Raw genomic sequence first — 15,620 nt, 5'->3', positions numbered from 1 at the left:
GTATCTTTTCTATTTATTATGTATATTTTCTTATTTCAATACATACTACATTTTTCAATCTTGAATTGCGTATTGACATTGCTCTGTCCCCTCCTTTTTGTACACTTCCCTCTTTTCCTTTAGATTATATAAAAAGTATAAACAGTTTTTTCGTGTTTCATGTTTGTAAATATGCATATTTTAGTTGTCTTATATTCTTCTTGTGAGATCTATTTATTATTATGCATTTTTGACTTTAATAAAGCTGATTAAACATAAAAATAGAAAATGCAGCATAGGAGCCGATAGGTGTCTTTTTTTGCATTTAAACCTCCTCTCTCCACAGACCTTTACCCCAGTGCACATGAAATATAAGGCCATAACATGTGGAATGTGCACATGCTTGCAAATATCTGTCTAGAATTAATTAGAGGCAAAAAGCACAAAAGTGCAAATCTGACCTTGGGCGCACAGAACTCCTCCGAGTAATCGAGAGGAGGTTTTTTTTTGTTAGGTTTTAGCTAAAGGTTTTGTTCTGCAGTGCCCGCCCCAGCAGTAGATGTGTCTCCCCCAGATTCGCCTTCACTCCTTGAAAAAGACTTGGCGTTTGTGAAAGCGTTGACCAAATTAATTTCTGTATTTCGGCATGTGTTACTTTTCACTGCATCACTGCAATGTGATACTCTTTCTGTATGACACATAAACAACAGAGGCAGGAGGGTCAGTTGTGTGACCTTGTGTGCTTACACGCTAAAAGACTTTTATTAGAATGCTCTGCTGCTACAAAGGACATTTTTCTGGGTGGGATTGGTCTGCTGGTGTTGGGCGTTGCTTGCTGATATAGCTCCGACCTTTGCTCGGTGTTACAGTTGGACAGGTGCCAAGAAGGGATGCAGACAAAGTTCTCTGCTTCCTCAAGCCTGAACGAGGTGCAGACACCGCTCAAGTCCCTGGTCTCCCTTCTAGCTGCTGGGATTCAGACTCCATCGTTGTGAAGGGGCAAGCAGCTTGGTGTTCGGAGGCTGACCACCAACAGAGTCTTTGGCATAGGACTTGGAGGGCAATCCGTGGGGAAGCACACACTTCAGAGGTAGGTGTTGTTTTTTTCCCTGTGCCATATTTGCTGCTTGCTGAAGTAATCACCTCGAGACAGTATTCATTCCTTTCTTTCCTCATCTGACTTGTCCATCTTTTTGTGGTGGGCTGCTGCTGTCACGCTGCGTGGACCTCTTGGTGGTTCCACTGATGGCACCTTTTGAAGGTGATCTCAGTACCTACATTTTCCAGGTTTTTGAGACCTGTGAGGTGATGGAATGGACTATTGGCATGGTTTCTTCAATGTCCATTATGTGTTGACAAGTGTTTGCATCTTGATTTGCAGTATGGAGAACTTCGACCACTTATTGCGCCTGAAGCTGGTGCCGGTGCAGGGGGTGCCTATGCTTAAACTTACTGCAGACAACTGGCCGGAGATAGAAGCAACTCAAGCCAGGCCTGATGACCTGATCATCGCCACCTACCCCAAGGCAGGTGAGTCTCTCTTGGGTCTCAAGCCCTAAGAGGAGGGCAGTGTTGATCTCCCATTTCATAGCATGTAAGATTCACTTGTGCCTTTAAAGTCCACACAGTTAGGCACTAAATGCCACGGTGAGTCAAAAAACAGCATTATAGCTCCAAAGTAGGACACGCCAGATCCATTCCAAAAGCACCAACTCTGGGATACAGAGGTACCGGTTAGTCATCCCATGGGCCATGCCTGGCCCTTACTGATCTGAAACACAAACCAATAGAAGTGAGTCCTGATGAAGGTTTTTTTTTTTATCATTCCTAAGGGACTACCTGGATCAGTGAAATTGTGGACATGATCTACAACAACGGTGATACTGAAAAATGCAAACGTGACTCTATCCATGTCCGTCTGGCCTTTATTGAAGCTACCTTTCCGGGACACCCAACAGGTGAGGTTGCGCACGTATAGATCAGCTGGCGGAAGGAAGAAGGGGGGATCTTGGAAGATACACAGTCTCAAAGAGAGGGCAATAGATGAGGTGTGGGAATGTCCCAGATAACAAGCTGTGCACAAGCACTGGTTTTACATTACTTAAAGGGGAGTGGGTCGAACAGATTGACAGCATTTGGCAAGTTATTATGCCCCCATCACCTGTTTCTATACAGCATGCCTCGCATATTCTACCTGTTAGTCAGGGGTTTCCTTCTACATCTGGATGCATCTTCTCCACATCTTTTAAAATGGTCAGAAATGGTCATACCCAAGCTGGGTTTGGGGCGGAGATAAACTGTGGCGCATCAGATGTTCAGTGTGCATTGCAGTTAGGAGTCCATACACTCATGGCTGACAATGGCAGGCCGAAATCAAATAATCTCTGTACAGCCCTTGGATACCGTCCTTGCCTTCACATTTTCAGACTCTTAAAAAAACAAACTTTAGGCTGACGTGGGGGTTAATGACAGGATTAGGGACATTGCCAGTGAATCCATGACTCTGTTTGAATTCAAGAATTTCAGCACTGACGTTTTCTTACGTGACACCATTTTTTTTTAGGGGTGCAGCAATTGAATGTTATGAAACCCCCACGCCTGGGGAAGACTCACCTTCCAGCCCAGCTCCTGCCAAAGTCCTTCTGGGACAAAAAGAGCAAGGTAACCCATGCCAGGGGTCAGCAGTAGAGTGGTAGAGCAACAGTCAACAAGATGGGGTCACTGCTGGTCAAGAGAGCAACATGGGTGGGCAGTGACATAGCTATTAGCATCACCTAGAGTAGAAAAGCAGCAATAAAGCGGGAAAATAAGGGGGCATTTAGTGTGTTGGAGATGGGTATGGCCTGGCTAGATGGACCTAGGTGATATTTATGCGTAGTAAAATAGGCTGGTGTGATATGTCTAGTGTTCTTATCTGTACAAAACTGGGCAGACTGCTTATTTGTATAAAAAAATTAAAAAAAGATGGTCAGACTGAGTTGCGGTCTTGTAGCCTTATGTGCAAATAACTAGGCAGACTGAACGGTCCAGGATATTTTATCTCCTAGATAACGGGCAGATTGAATGACCTTTTCATGTGTGACTTAATTCATTCTTTCCCTTCTCATCGGTAAATGGCCCTGTGGTGACTAATATGTGTAAGGAATAAACAAAGTATTTGGCATATCATTTTCTATATGTAGAGGTTGGTCACATGCCATGAGATGGTATTTAATGTCCAAGCTGGTCTTGCCCCTCTCATCTACAAAAGAAGAAAGACTAGGAGGCTAGAATTTCTTACTGTTGGAAATTGGGAGACCTGATTTGTCTAGTAATTTTGCAAACAAGCAAAATGTCATGAACATGAAAAGGAAATCCACGCATCAGTATAAAATGTTTCAGGTAGCTGTAGTGATTGTAGTACATAAAATACGAAAACATGTTTTTGAAGGAGCTGCAGGGGTGGCAGCGGACGCTGGGTTTCAGCAGCTGGTCCATACCGCCCCCCCACCTTTGCGGCGCACCGGGGGATTGCTCGGTGCCCGTTACGGCCAGTCCGGCCCTGCTGGTCCTTACCGGCCCCTTCTCCACGTGCTCCTTGATTAAAGAGATTATCTCTGTGCGGTGAGCTGCCAGCCTCGCCACAAGTAACCCTTCCCTTCCCTTCCCCGCAGGCTGGAGTTAACCAGGTATCCTGAATCTGGGCCGCACAGCTTACAAACACAGTCAGTACAGCTAAAACAGGAGCTTCAATAAAGTACCCTATTTTTTTTACGCAAATTATCTAAATGTTGGCACGGATGCTATCTGTAACCCAGCGGGCCCTGAGCCTCTCTGGTCTGACGGTTCATTAACCTGTCAAGGTACCTCACACAATCTGCTGACATCTGCTGGCCTCTAAGCGCTAAGTGCATGCAGGGGACTTTGCCTCATTTGACACACCTGCAGTAGAGCTGAGGCTGAAATGCACACCGCACAATCAGCTCTGGTAAAGAGATTAACAGACAAAAGTCTAAAATAAGATGAAGGTTCTTTCCCTTGAGAGTAAGTTCATTATATCTTTCAGTAAAAAACAAATACAAAATTAGCAAAGCTAATGGGTTTTGTATTTGGAAGGTATATCCACACAGTGCAAACGTCAAAGCTATTGTGTTTGCCAACGCTTGTGTACCCAGCAGCTCTGTAAAGCAAGCGCAGAGAACGGACGTGCGCATCTAAATTAACTTCACTTTGCCCACAACTTGTGCCTAGCATTGTGGGCGTATTTAAATCAACTTCATTTTGCTTAAAGCATGTGCCTCACACTGCATGCATGTTTCAATGTACTTCATTTGCTAACTTTCGTTGCCTCACAGTATTCGAATCAACATTGTTGGAGTCGGCCTTCTCTGACGGGTCACACCAGACCTTCTGCCTTTACCCCTCCTGTTTTGATGAATTTCTTTTTGTTGTTGTCATTAGATCCTTGTGCACTTAAACATTGCTAACCAGTGCTAAAGTGCTTGTGCTCTCTCGCTTAAATAGGGTAAAATTGGCTTACAACCAATGGGCACATTTAATTTACTTAAACGCCCCTAATAAAGTGGTACTACATGTACCCTGGGCTTGAAAATGAAATGCTAATCGTGGGCCTGCAGCATTTATTGTGACACCCACTTAAGTATAAACATGTCTCAGCCCCCCCCCCCCCCCCCACTGCAGCCTGTCTGCACTTTTAATCTGCAAATTAGACACAGCAAAACAATCCTTTTGCCAAGCTGAAAACTCTTTTTAATAAAATTAGGTCATCCTTAGTTTAGACCCTAAACAGCCCACAGGGCAGGGTGCAAGGTATTTAAAAAAAAAAGTTGAACATGTACTTTTAAGTTTTACATGTCCAGTCAGTGAAACATTCTCAAATTTGTTTTTTACTGCTGTGGGGCCTACATCTTGTTACATTTAAAAAGTGCTAACTTTTGTTTGGGAGAATGTGGAAAGGTCATGTTTGGTGTCCAGGAATTATTTTAAATCCTCTTTAATGGTAAAGTCAATTCTGAAAATGCTTCTTTTAGAGAGTTAACATTATCTTGTCCTAACCATTTGTTGCCTGCAGTCTGTTTCTTGGGGCACATAACTAGGTGTAGAAGAAATTGGCCTTTGGGTATGCCTCCCGGGTAGTCACACAAGAAATGGACTAGGTGTAGGCAGGATGGGCCATCCAAGCAGAATGAGGGGGTGGAGCTGTGCACAGCCCCACTTCAAAGACACTGCCTAAGCTCATACACAAAGAACTTCATATTAGCTTATTGTGACTGCAGACAGTCTGTGATCATGGCAGGGAGGCAGGAAATTCCATGCACGTCTGCGGGGTAAAAACTCCAGAAGTTTATTTTACTTCAACACTGGCATCAGGTATACAATTAGGACCATCTGACCCAATCTTAAGTTCACTTCTGGACCTTTGGAAGGACTCTCTGGGGACTGCCCTCCTGCCTGTGGCTTGTTGTATATGTTATAGAACTATCCTGCTGCACCAAGAGAACAGCCCTGTGGCCTGATACCTGCCCTGTGCCCTCAGAGGCATGAAATGCTGCTTGAAACCTGTTTTTCTGCTTGAACCCAAGACGTCTAGAGTGACTCCAAGGGGTAGTTGGCTAGCTTCCTGATCAGAGTCTCAGGGACAGAAAAGGCTCCCAACGTCTTGACCCTGCAACGGACCAAGACGTCCCCTCCAGTCCTGGACCGTTGGAAGTGGTTCTAAAAGGTGCCCAGATAACCTAAATCCAAAAATTTAGATTTAAAATATGTTCAGCAAAACAGTGCAAGGGTGCCTGCGTTGTAAGGAGGATTGTTTTTGTGGAGGAAGGGGCACCTTCCTGCACAAAAACAATCCCCTGAGGCATTTTCCAGAATGCAGCACACACAGAAAAAGTAACGAGCAGAAATGAAGATGTTTCTCCTCGCTACACCTCACCTGAGAAGGTGAAGTATTTTGGCACATTCCCACGTCTACCACTTTTGGTAAGTCTGTGAATGTGTCAAAATCAATGGATGTTGCGTGGGAACACCCTTGCAACACCCATGGAGTGCCTCCCTGGCACAGAGTACTGCAATGCAGGGATTTGCGCTGCATCACTCTGGATTTATAATGCCACTCAAGACCATGCAAGTTGGCCTTGCATGGCTTCATATATCGAATTTTGAGCTTGCGTTGCGCATGCCCTTTGTTATGTGGTGCAAGCGCAACACAGCCCCACTCATAAATATGCCCCTAAGTCTAAACCTAGAATTCTTCAATGCAATGTCTTCCTGCAGCTCCCGCAAAACGATCCCTCCTCCTTGGACACCGGCAGCTGTCTTGACCCACTGAACTTTACCTTCTCAGCCATTTTTTTTGAAAAAATGTATCAAGTCTAAAAGCAAATGGAGACCAAGCCCAGTCCACTTTGTGTATTTAAATTGAGCTCCACCACGGTCGGCCATAACATGCGACTAACTGTCCTCAGTGGGTGCTTTGATCTTTTAGGTGCTATTTTTCACTTTAAATTTTAAAAACGCATAACTCCAGTTCTACTGATTGGAGTTATGTCATTTTGGTGTCCGATAATGTATTAACATTTACTATATTTTTCAAAATTTGTGTCTGATTTTCTTGTGCCACTTCATTACTGTTTAAGTGCTGCATAAATACTTTACACATTGCCATTTGAGCTGTCATCAGTATTGTTATAAATTATGCCATAGAACCTGTCATCAGTGATGTAATATGTGAGGTCATAAGCAGTGCATGGCAGGGGCACAATTTATAGTTAGCTCTGGTAACTCTAACTGGTGAAGTTCGGTGTTTTATTAGTTCGAAATGTTACGTTGGCACTGAAATTTTTACCTAACTATAACATCGCGTTAACCTTTGTTTTTTTCAGTGAATTTATAAGGTGTTTTTTAATGAATGTCTAGATTTTTTTTATGTCAAGTAATATATAACCATACATAAAGCCAATCCCTCACCGCACATGGCTGAAGAACTCCTCGCAGGAAAGCAGTGTGCTGTGTGTGATTGGCCACAGGCCCTGACTGACCCTGCCTTGGGAGGAGGAAACGTGGCCCTCATTTCCAAGCCATTATTGACTCAGGGGACCCCATTTTCCAGAGCCAAAAACATTTATTTTAAGGGAGGGTGCACTGCTACCCTTCCGTGGCCAAAATGGGTCCCGGCAACCCCTCCTCCAGAGCTGTATGTTAAGTACCCCTCCCGCGCATTAAGAGGCCTCGGGACCCCATCCCTTGGGGCAAAAAACACTTATTTTAGGGGAGTGGGCATGTGGCCACTCTCCCCGAGCCTTCACAGACCCCTGGTATCCCATCACCTGGAGACAAAAATATTTATATTGGGGGAAGGGAGCATGTAGATCTTATCCCTCAGGCCATACATTAATTATAGCGTAGCAGGTGCATGGACCCCCTCACCAAGGCTTAAGAGGCCCCATCCCCAAGGCCAAGCATATTTATTATAGAGGGGAGCATGCGCCCCCCGTCCCGAGCCCCAATGGACCCTGGGGACTCTATCCGTAGGGCCATATATTAACTATAGGGGTGTGTGGCACCTAACGTTGAGCATTAAGAGGCCCTATGGACCCCATCCCCTGGGGCCAAATACAATTATTTTAGGGGAAGGAGCGGATGGTCAAACCTTTCCAAGCCCAAATGAACCACTAGACCCCATTCCCCGGGGCCAAAGTATAATAATAGATGAGGGGGGCACATGCCCCCCCTCCCCAAGCCTTAATAGGCCCGGGCCAAAAACAGTTATTATTGAGGAGGGGCATGTGAGCCCCCCTCCAAGAGCGCAAATGGGCCCCGGAGACCCCATCTGCTGAAACCAACTGCTCACAATAGGTAAGGGGGCACCTAGCCTCACTCCCTGTGCCTTAAGAGGTCCCAGAGACGCCATCCACCAGGCCCAATCACTTATAATAGGGGAGAAGGTATGTGGCCCCAAGTTTAAAGAGGGCACAGGGATCCCATCCCATGGGGCCCATTTCTATTACTAAGCAGAGAGGGGCCACGTGGCACTCTCCCCGAGTCTTAATAGACCGTGGGAACCCAATCCCCGGGGTCCATTTCTATTATTAAAGGGGGGAGTGGCCACATGGCTCCTCCCCCCCAAGCCTTAATAGATCGGGGGACCCCATCCCCGTGGGACCAAATTCTATTATTAGGGGAAGGGGGCATGCAGCACCAGAGCCGTGGTGCCCCCAACCGGCTCTCCACATGGTGTGGGAGCCGGCTTTGCTCCTGCCCAGAGGGAGGAGCTGTCATTGTATGCCCCCTCTGAGCGAGAGCAGTATCTGTTTCCCTGCCCATAGGCTGGCAGCAGACTTGCCTTTCCTGCCCGCGATCATGTTTGCTCCCACCCGGTGGAAGATTTAAAAATGACCCTGCCAGGAGGGAGCAAACATGTTTCTCTGTGCTAGTTTAGGCAGGGAAATGACACTGTCCCAAGAGTGAACTCACTGGGACAGACTAATTGTGCTGGCCCCAGGGATGGCATCCTCCTGCCTTTAAGGCTCAGGGAAAGGGGGCCTCGCTGCACTGGATTTAGTTTGAATCCGTTCAGTAGGTTTAAAGAAATTATGAATCAAAACTATTTGTATATCTGGACGATTGGGAACGAGGGACTCTCACGAAAAATTGAGCGCTCTCATTGGCCTAGCCTAGGGATTTTTGTTTCCCCTGGGCCTTCTGGCTTCCACAGGAGTGACTCTCCATTTTGAGCGAGCACTCTGATTGGCTGCCTGCAACATCAGAAAATATGTTGGAAGTAGCGATTACTCTCAAGAGACTTTTGCAGGAGCGGCAATTTAAATATAGATCATTCTGATTGGCCCAGGGAGCTTTATTTCCCTTGGGCCATCCAGCGGGAGCGAGCATTCTGATTGGCTGCCAGTAACATGAGAAACATGTTGATGGCAGCCATTACAGCACTTGGGGACTTAGTCCCCTGTGCTGAGTTTATTTAAAACAAAGATGTAAGCTGAGATGGATGCCTTGAATGCCTAGCTTTTGTGAGGGATCACCTGGGGTCAAAATAAAAAGGAAAACACCACTCAGCATTTTAAAACAAACAATTTGAACCCCAGGTGGCCAGGACCTTGGAGTCTGTATTTTGCAATATTTGGGAAGGGGGCATGAGTGGGGCCCCAAAACCCGAGACACTCTGGGGACCCATCCCCTGAGCACAAATGGATTTTAAAAGGGAGGAGTGCTCCATGAGTCTCCATTAGGCCCCGGGGACTCCATCCCGCAGGGCTGAATATTAAAAATAGGGGAATGGGAAATGTGGCCCCTGTAGGGAAGTAGGATTTGCTTCTTATGTTTACAACCACTTTTTGCCTGATGTAACACTGTTTTGGCTAGTCTGACAGGGATCCTGCTAATTAGGACCCCAGTCTATCTGCTTTCTCCTTAAAATGTTATTCCATGTACTTTGGTACACTCCAGATTGGATACTGGGGTACCCTTATGAGCCCCTAGTATATGGTACACATGTAACCAGGGCATAGGTACCCCAGAGGCCTCCCATGGGCTGAAGCATGTATTATGCCACCCATGAGAGGCCATGCAAAATGGAACTACATGTCTGCCATTGCAGCCTGTGTAAGCTGGTGCTTGCACCACTTACTTTAGATATAGGTTCACTATATCTATAGGTCACTACACTTAAAACTTATAAGTCACCCCTATAGCAGGCCTTAACAATCCTACAAGTAGGGCACTGGGTTTTACATGAGAGGGTGCAGGGCCCCTCTGCAGCTTTCGGAGCCCATTCTCCCGGGTTGTCTGTGACTCAGCCAGAAATATAGATAGAGGTGCATTATAACCTCGCGGTAAAAGCTATCTCGAAAACCGCTGAAATAAAACATGTCGTGTTTGGTATCAAACACCTTGGAGTCATACCTTTACACGGTTAACTGGTGTGGGAGGTATGATTCCACCCTTCTGAAGCGAGCTTCGTGGGGTCACTGGTCATTCCGGTGCCAGCCTTCTCGAATCGAACAGCACAAAATGGATGCTGCCCACCAGAGACACATTTCTGCCCTCCTGCTGCTGACCCAGGCTCGAGCAGACAAAGGCAGCACAATAGGCATCCTGTCTCAGGGAGGTGTGACCACCTCCCAGACAGGATTTAGTGTATTGGGGCTGGGTGGGTACACTTCCAAAGTGCCTAAAAGTCTGCATCTGGGGCACATTTGGTGTCCCTGTGCATAGTCCAGCTCAAACCAGTTCTGGGAGCCATTGGCTCCTGCTCTGGCACGAAACTGGACAATGGACATGGGAGTAACCTCCCCTCTGTCCTGACCCTCTCCTAGCAGGATCCCCTGAATCTGCCCAACCCTCTCACGTGGGTACATAAGGGCTTACCTGGCTGTAGGACCTTAGATTTGACGTGGAAAAGATTCTGAACAAGAAACCACTGACCCTCGACCGTCTGGGCACTCTGGACTTCAACTGGGCCCGCCTTCATCTCCCTCTCCGTCCAAAGCATCGTCTGTGCCCTTGCACGATACAGGCTCCGTGCAGGACCTGTGTAGCATTAAGGACAACTGAAGAATCTCCCTTGGGGTGAAGGAGTCACTCCCCTGCATTTGTAGGCACCGTAACGCAGCTGAACTGCTGATCCTGAGCTCCTACGGACTCAGCAATACAGGAGGTGGGTTCCGAAGTTCCTTGAGAACGAGCTGTCCTCTCACTGAGGTTGAGGCCAGCATCCCTCGTGGGGACCGAACCCCTGTGCAACGCGTACTTTTGCAAGGGCATATGTTTGTTGGTGATTCCTGAGCTTGTGCATTGGACTCCGTGTAGTCCTGACCCTGAGCAGTTCTTTCCCGGTAGCCGCTCTTCTTTGAAGCCCTCCATTGAAAATGACGGTGGTTTCCGACACCACTACAGACGTATCCACCCTGCTCTCCAACCTCCTGAGTTCCAAAGGATTTCCTCGAAGTCCACCGAGAAGAGTCCTTAACTTTAAAATTGTAACCATGACTTCCCCATAGAATTTTACGGAGCCTGCGGTCGTGTTAGCACACTGCATCTGTCCTCTGTGGAGTCCCTTTCTACTCACCTTGGGTGGTTCCTTGGGGTCCCAGTGATTCTACGCGTTCCAGACACTGTCTCGACTCCAGGCGTGGTTCTTATACCACTATTTTAGTACATGGTTTGGTCTCCCCCTGGAACCCACTGTGTATTTGCTACTTACAACTGTTTCTTTGCTAAAGTATTGTGTGCTTTGTGTTGTACCCTTGTGTAGAGAATACTAGGGAGTGTTACATAAATAAAAACATATTTTTATAACTACTGTGTGGTTCTCCTTTCATTTAATTAATACTAAATGTGATATTATGGTAAAACGAGCTGCTTTACATTCCTTCATGATTAGGCCTGAAGGCTGCTCTCCACAACTACCACTAGGATAGCTTTCTAAAGGTTATCTTTGACCTCATACATTCTAAGGGTCGCTTGGACTGGTGCAAGGTGCCCACTTTAATTAGTGAACAACATATACCAGGCCAACGTCTCACAGCCCCACTCCCTGAGCCAATAATGGACCCCTGGAGCCTACTCCCTCGGGCTGAACAATAAATACAGGGGAGGGGTCATGCAGGCCCTCTCCCTGAGCAACTAATAGGCCCGGGGACCCAATATCCCAGAACCAAATATTAAAACAGCAAAAGGAGCACACGGTCCCCCTTTCTGAGCCTGAAATGGCACCAGGTATCCCATCCGCCGGGACTGGCTCAAAGACTGTGCCCTGAGGAGCCCACCCGTCATTTCCATGCCAGCAGGAGCATGGGCATAGATGGTATGTCTGCACCCTCCCGGCCGGAGCACTAAAAATGCCCCCACTGCGTGGATTCTGACGTGTTTCTCTGCCTGCACAATTGAGGGTAGGGAGACTCAGATTGCTCCCACCCCAGAGGGACCAAGCCTAAAACAGTTGCTTCATAGAAGCAAGAGCAAAGCTGACTCTCAATGCACCTGGGATGGGGTGGGTATAGGGGCCCTAGGGATCCCCCCGCGCACCCTAACAGTGTGTGCTGTAGGTGCACATGGTCCTCCCAAAGTGCCTCATGGAGGGGGCTGCCCATTCCAGGGCATTGGTTCCTCTAAAAAAAGGCCAAAGGGGATAAGGTTCACAGGGCCCTAAGTGGCAAGGGGAGGGGGCCGTGCACCCACTTTTCTTATTAAAAAATAAAGGTTCCAAGGGCTGGGATCCCCATGGCCAGACGTGGCTCAAGGAGGGGGGCGGTGCGCTCCCCCCTTAATAAAAATGAAAGGCCCCGGGGGATGGGGTCTACTAGGCTGTAAAGGCTCAGGTACGGTGGCCAAGTGCTCCCCTTCCCAATAATTAAAATTAAAATTGTGTCCCCGTTGGGCACCGGGACACCAAGAAGAAGAATTAATAAGCGGCAGGAGCAACTCATTTATTTTTCACTGCTCTTTCTTGAACCACCCCATAATGCCTTATAACAGCTTTTTTGATTATTATTGTTTAACCTTAGCGGTGCCCCTTGAATAAGGAGGGGCACCAACATGCATTTCTTTAATGTTGTGGGGGGCTGCAGGAAGTAAAGCAGCCCCCCAGCAATATAAAAAAACAGTAAGTCTCCTGGGTCTTTAAGCCATGACCCCATGAGAGCTTACCATATTTTTTTAAAGCACTCCTAGTTGGATCTTTATGCTCTCCAGATGGAGTGCAGGGCCCTCTTGTGGTAGTTTTTTTAATTACATTTTATGGGCTAAAAAATACTTTAAAAAAAAAGACTTAGAGCCATGTTGGTTTTATTTAAAGAAAAAAAGCCAATATGTACACAGTCATTTTGTAACACACATCCAAAGTTCAAGCTTATTACCAAAACATATTACTCATTGGTCACACCTCACCCCTCACTCATCTGACCATGACCCACAAATGGAGTAGCTACTTACTCGCCCATCAGAGACTGCTTTGGGCATTGCAAGTGGTTGGAAAGCATTATGTAACTGGATCTCACAAACCAAACATCTTTTAAAGAGGTATCAGGCATCAGTGAATGGGTTTAAGCCATTCTTCAAGACTTACAGGTCCTGATTATCTCAGGAAAAGTCTCCAACCCCACTATCCTAGCAATCCATGTGGTTTACTAATCAAATGCTTACTCTAATCCCTAGGACCAAGCATTACAAATAGGGCTCCCGGTTTTCCGTTTAAACAGTCTTTTACATATAAATACAGACGGTAAACAAGTTTTCCTTTGTCTGTATTTATATACAAAAACGGGAAAATGCTAGTACATTTTGCCGCGCTGCCGTGCGCCAGCAGACCTGCCTACAGTAACACAAAACGCTTTTGTTGATGCCCCAGCCATTTCCCGGGGCTCCGCTCCGCCCCTCGAGTGAGGTCTTCATTGACATCAATAGAATCACACCCCCAACCATCTGGTGTCTCCCCCTCCTTAGAGGGTTAAGAGGTGTCAGCCCGGGCAGAAACAGCGAGTACTTCACAGGTCTTTGAAAGACCATTTGCTTGTTAATGAAGCTTTGTTGTTCTGTAACCAGCTTCATACTAGCACTCAGAGGTACTGCTCCAGTGACAGGCGAAGGACGGTACGAACATGTATCACGCGCACAGGTTCTGTTCCACTGGTAATCCACTGTCCGATCTCGGCCCCCATCTTATCGTTAGGGGAGATCTAGGGATGGCACACAGTGGTGAGAGTCCAATGAAGGGATGGGTACATACTGCTAATCTATCCTTAGTTGTGGCAAGGACTCAGCAGGTATGAGCCCTGTGCTACCCTACGACTGGATGGGCACGAGACTAAGATCTCTGCTGTCTCCCTGTGAATGGCGGCCTTGGTGCAGGATTGAGACTGGTTACTGAGTGTGGACTCAGCTACTTCAGCATGGGCGACTTCTGTTTTGCCTGGTCCTCAGTGCTTCTGTAGACGAGGGAGAGAGACCCGCAGCCTTCACTGCTTGCAAAGTGACCCTGTGCAACTTTCACAGTAACATCTCTGAGTTAGGCCGAGTGTGCGTGTCCCTCAAATGTCCTTGCACACCAGTGAAAGACGAGCATCACGCATCATCAAGGCGCTACATTTCAGCATTGACCCTTAGTTCTTTTTCCTAGACCATCAGACACTCCAAAAGTACAAGGCTGTCCGTGATGTCTGGATATTCATTGTGACGACCGGGATATCACCATCCCGGCGTGGCCTAGGAGGTCCAACCCATGAAAAGGAAAAACAGATCCCACAATGTCTTTTAACCAAATTTGGCAGGATGAGCAGTCACCAACAATAAGGATTTCAGAATGTATGATAATGTCTGAGCTGGACATGGTGACTCTTGTTTGTTTAATCATCACCTGGATTCATGCCAATCAAACGTGTTAGCGTCTCTCTTCATCCATTCTCCATGCATACCCATCAAACACTGCGCTGGCCCCTCTTGTTATTTCACTCTCCACCCATAATTCACATCCATCCAACATTGGGCTTGCTTCTCTCGTAATATCTTGTGCGTCTTGTTATTTCACTCCCACCTGTATTCCTGCCCATTAGACACTGTGCCGGTGGCTCTTCTCATCTCAACCTCCATCCACCATTCACACTCATCGAACACTGTGCTGGGGCCTCTCGAAATTTCACCCTCCACCTGCCATTCACTTCCTCAAAGACTTTTCTTTTCATGTTGTTAGCTTTTCAAGCAAAAACACTCATTGATTTCTGAATAATGAGTGTAAAAGCTTTAAGTTGTATTCCCTATGAGTGTTTGCTTTTTTCCAGTATGTTGTTACTTTTTTTCAGGCAGCAGATTAGTGTAGTCTAGTGCATAATTTGAATTGAATTGCTTCCAGGTGTTTATAGCGGGGCACAATTGAGTTGTAGCTGAAGGCAGTGCGAGTTTCTCTCAGTGGGGCAGTATTGTGTTCAGTGGGGGAGAGGATGTGGCACTCTGACGATGACAGAAACTGCAAGGCTCTGAGACAAATGGCTTGTTATAGCACTTTTAAGAATATTTGGGACTTTCTGCAAATGGCAAAGTTTTCAGATTAATGTATAGTGTTGACCAATAACAACCGGGTGCATGTGTGCATTGTCAATTTAAATAAATGTGGAAAAATACTAGCTGTAGTGTCGTCTTTTTCTTGCGGCAAAAATAAATGTGGATAAATACAGACGGAAATGGCAAAAAAATAAATACCATAAAACCGGGAGCCCTAATTACAAACTAGCAGGTCACTCCTACTCTTACCTTGATTTCAAGATTTGGAATCTTCCTCCTAGTTCTATTCATCTAGTCACCTACTTTCAGATATTCCAAAACCACCTTAAAACTTTGCTCCTTCATCAGTGATAGACATTCTTTCACTCTTTTCTGCAGGTTTCATCAGGACTGTTCGTACTCAAAATAAAAGATAAATACAATAAAATGAATACAAAAATACAATTTTTAATGCTTGAGCTATAGGCCAGCAAATAATGGTATTTAAAATGAAATGACTCCTACCTTACAGTATGGAAAACATCATTAATGAAAGTATTAAATAACAGACAGGACACAATCACTTCGACCTGTCTGCTGAGTCTCTTTCATATGCAAGAAGAAGATAATACACTTCTACATGCTTTATTAGATTA

At 46.3% G+C, this 15,620-nt stretch overlaps 1 protein-coding gene across 1 annotated transcript in view; it reads left to right on the top strand.

The window, feature by feature from the left end:
• Nucleotides 1-844: 844 nt before the first annotated feature.
• LOC146811884 (sulfotransferase 1 family member D1-like) overlaps nt 845-15,620 on the top strand; it is a 57,005-nt gene continuing 42,229 nt past the window's right edge. The window contains exons 1-4 of the mRNA XM_085618848.1: nt 845-1,069; nt 1,361-1,509; nt 1,812-1,937; nt 2,543-2,640. Coding sequence (XP_085474974.1) covers nt 1,362-1,509; nt 1,812-1,937; nt 2,543-2,640 — 372 coding nt within the window. The 5' untranslated portion in view covers nt 845-1,069; nt 1,361. The remainder of the gene's footprint in view (nt 1,070-1,360; nt 1,510-1,811; nt 1,938-2,542; nt 2,641-15,620) is intronic.

The sequence above is a fragment of the Triturus cristatus genome, chromosome 7 (genome assembly GCF_964204655.1).
Source record: "Triturus cristatus chromosome 7, aTriCri1.1, whole genome shotgun sequence".
NCBI classification, from domain to species: Eukaryota; Metazoa; Chordata; class Amphibia; order Caudata; family Salamandridae; genus Triturus; species Triturus cristatus.
This window is presented reverse-complemented; position numbering and strand designations above follow the sequence as displayed.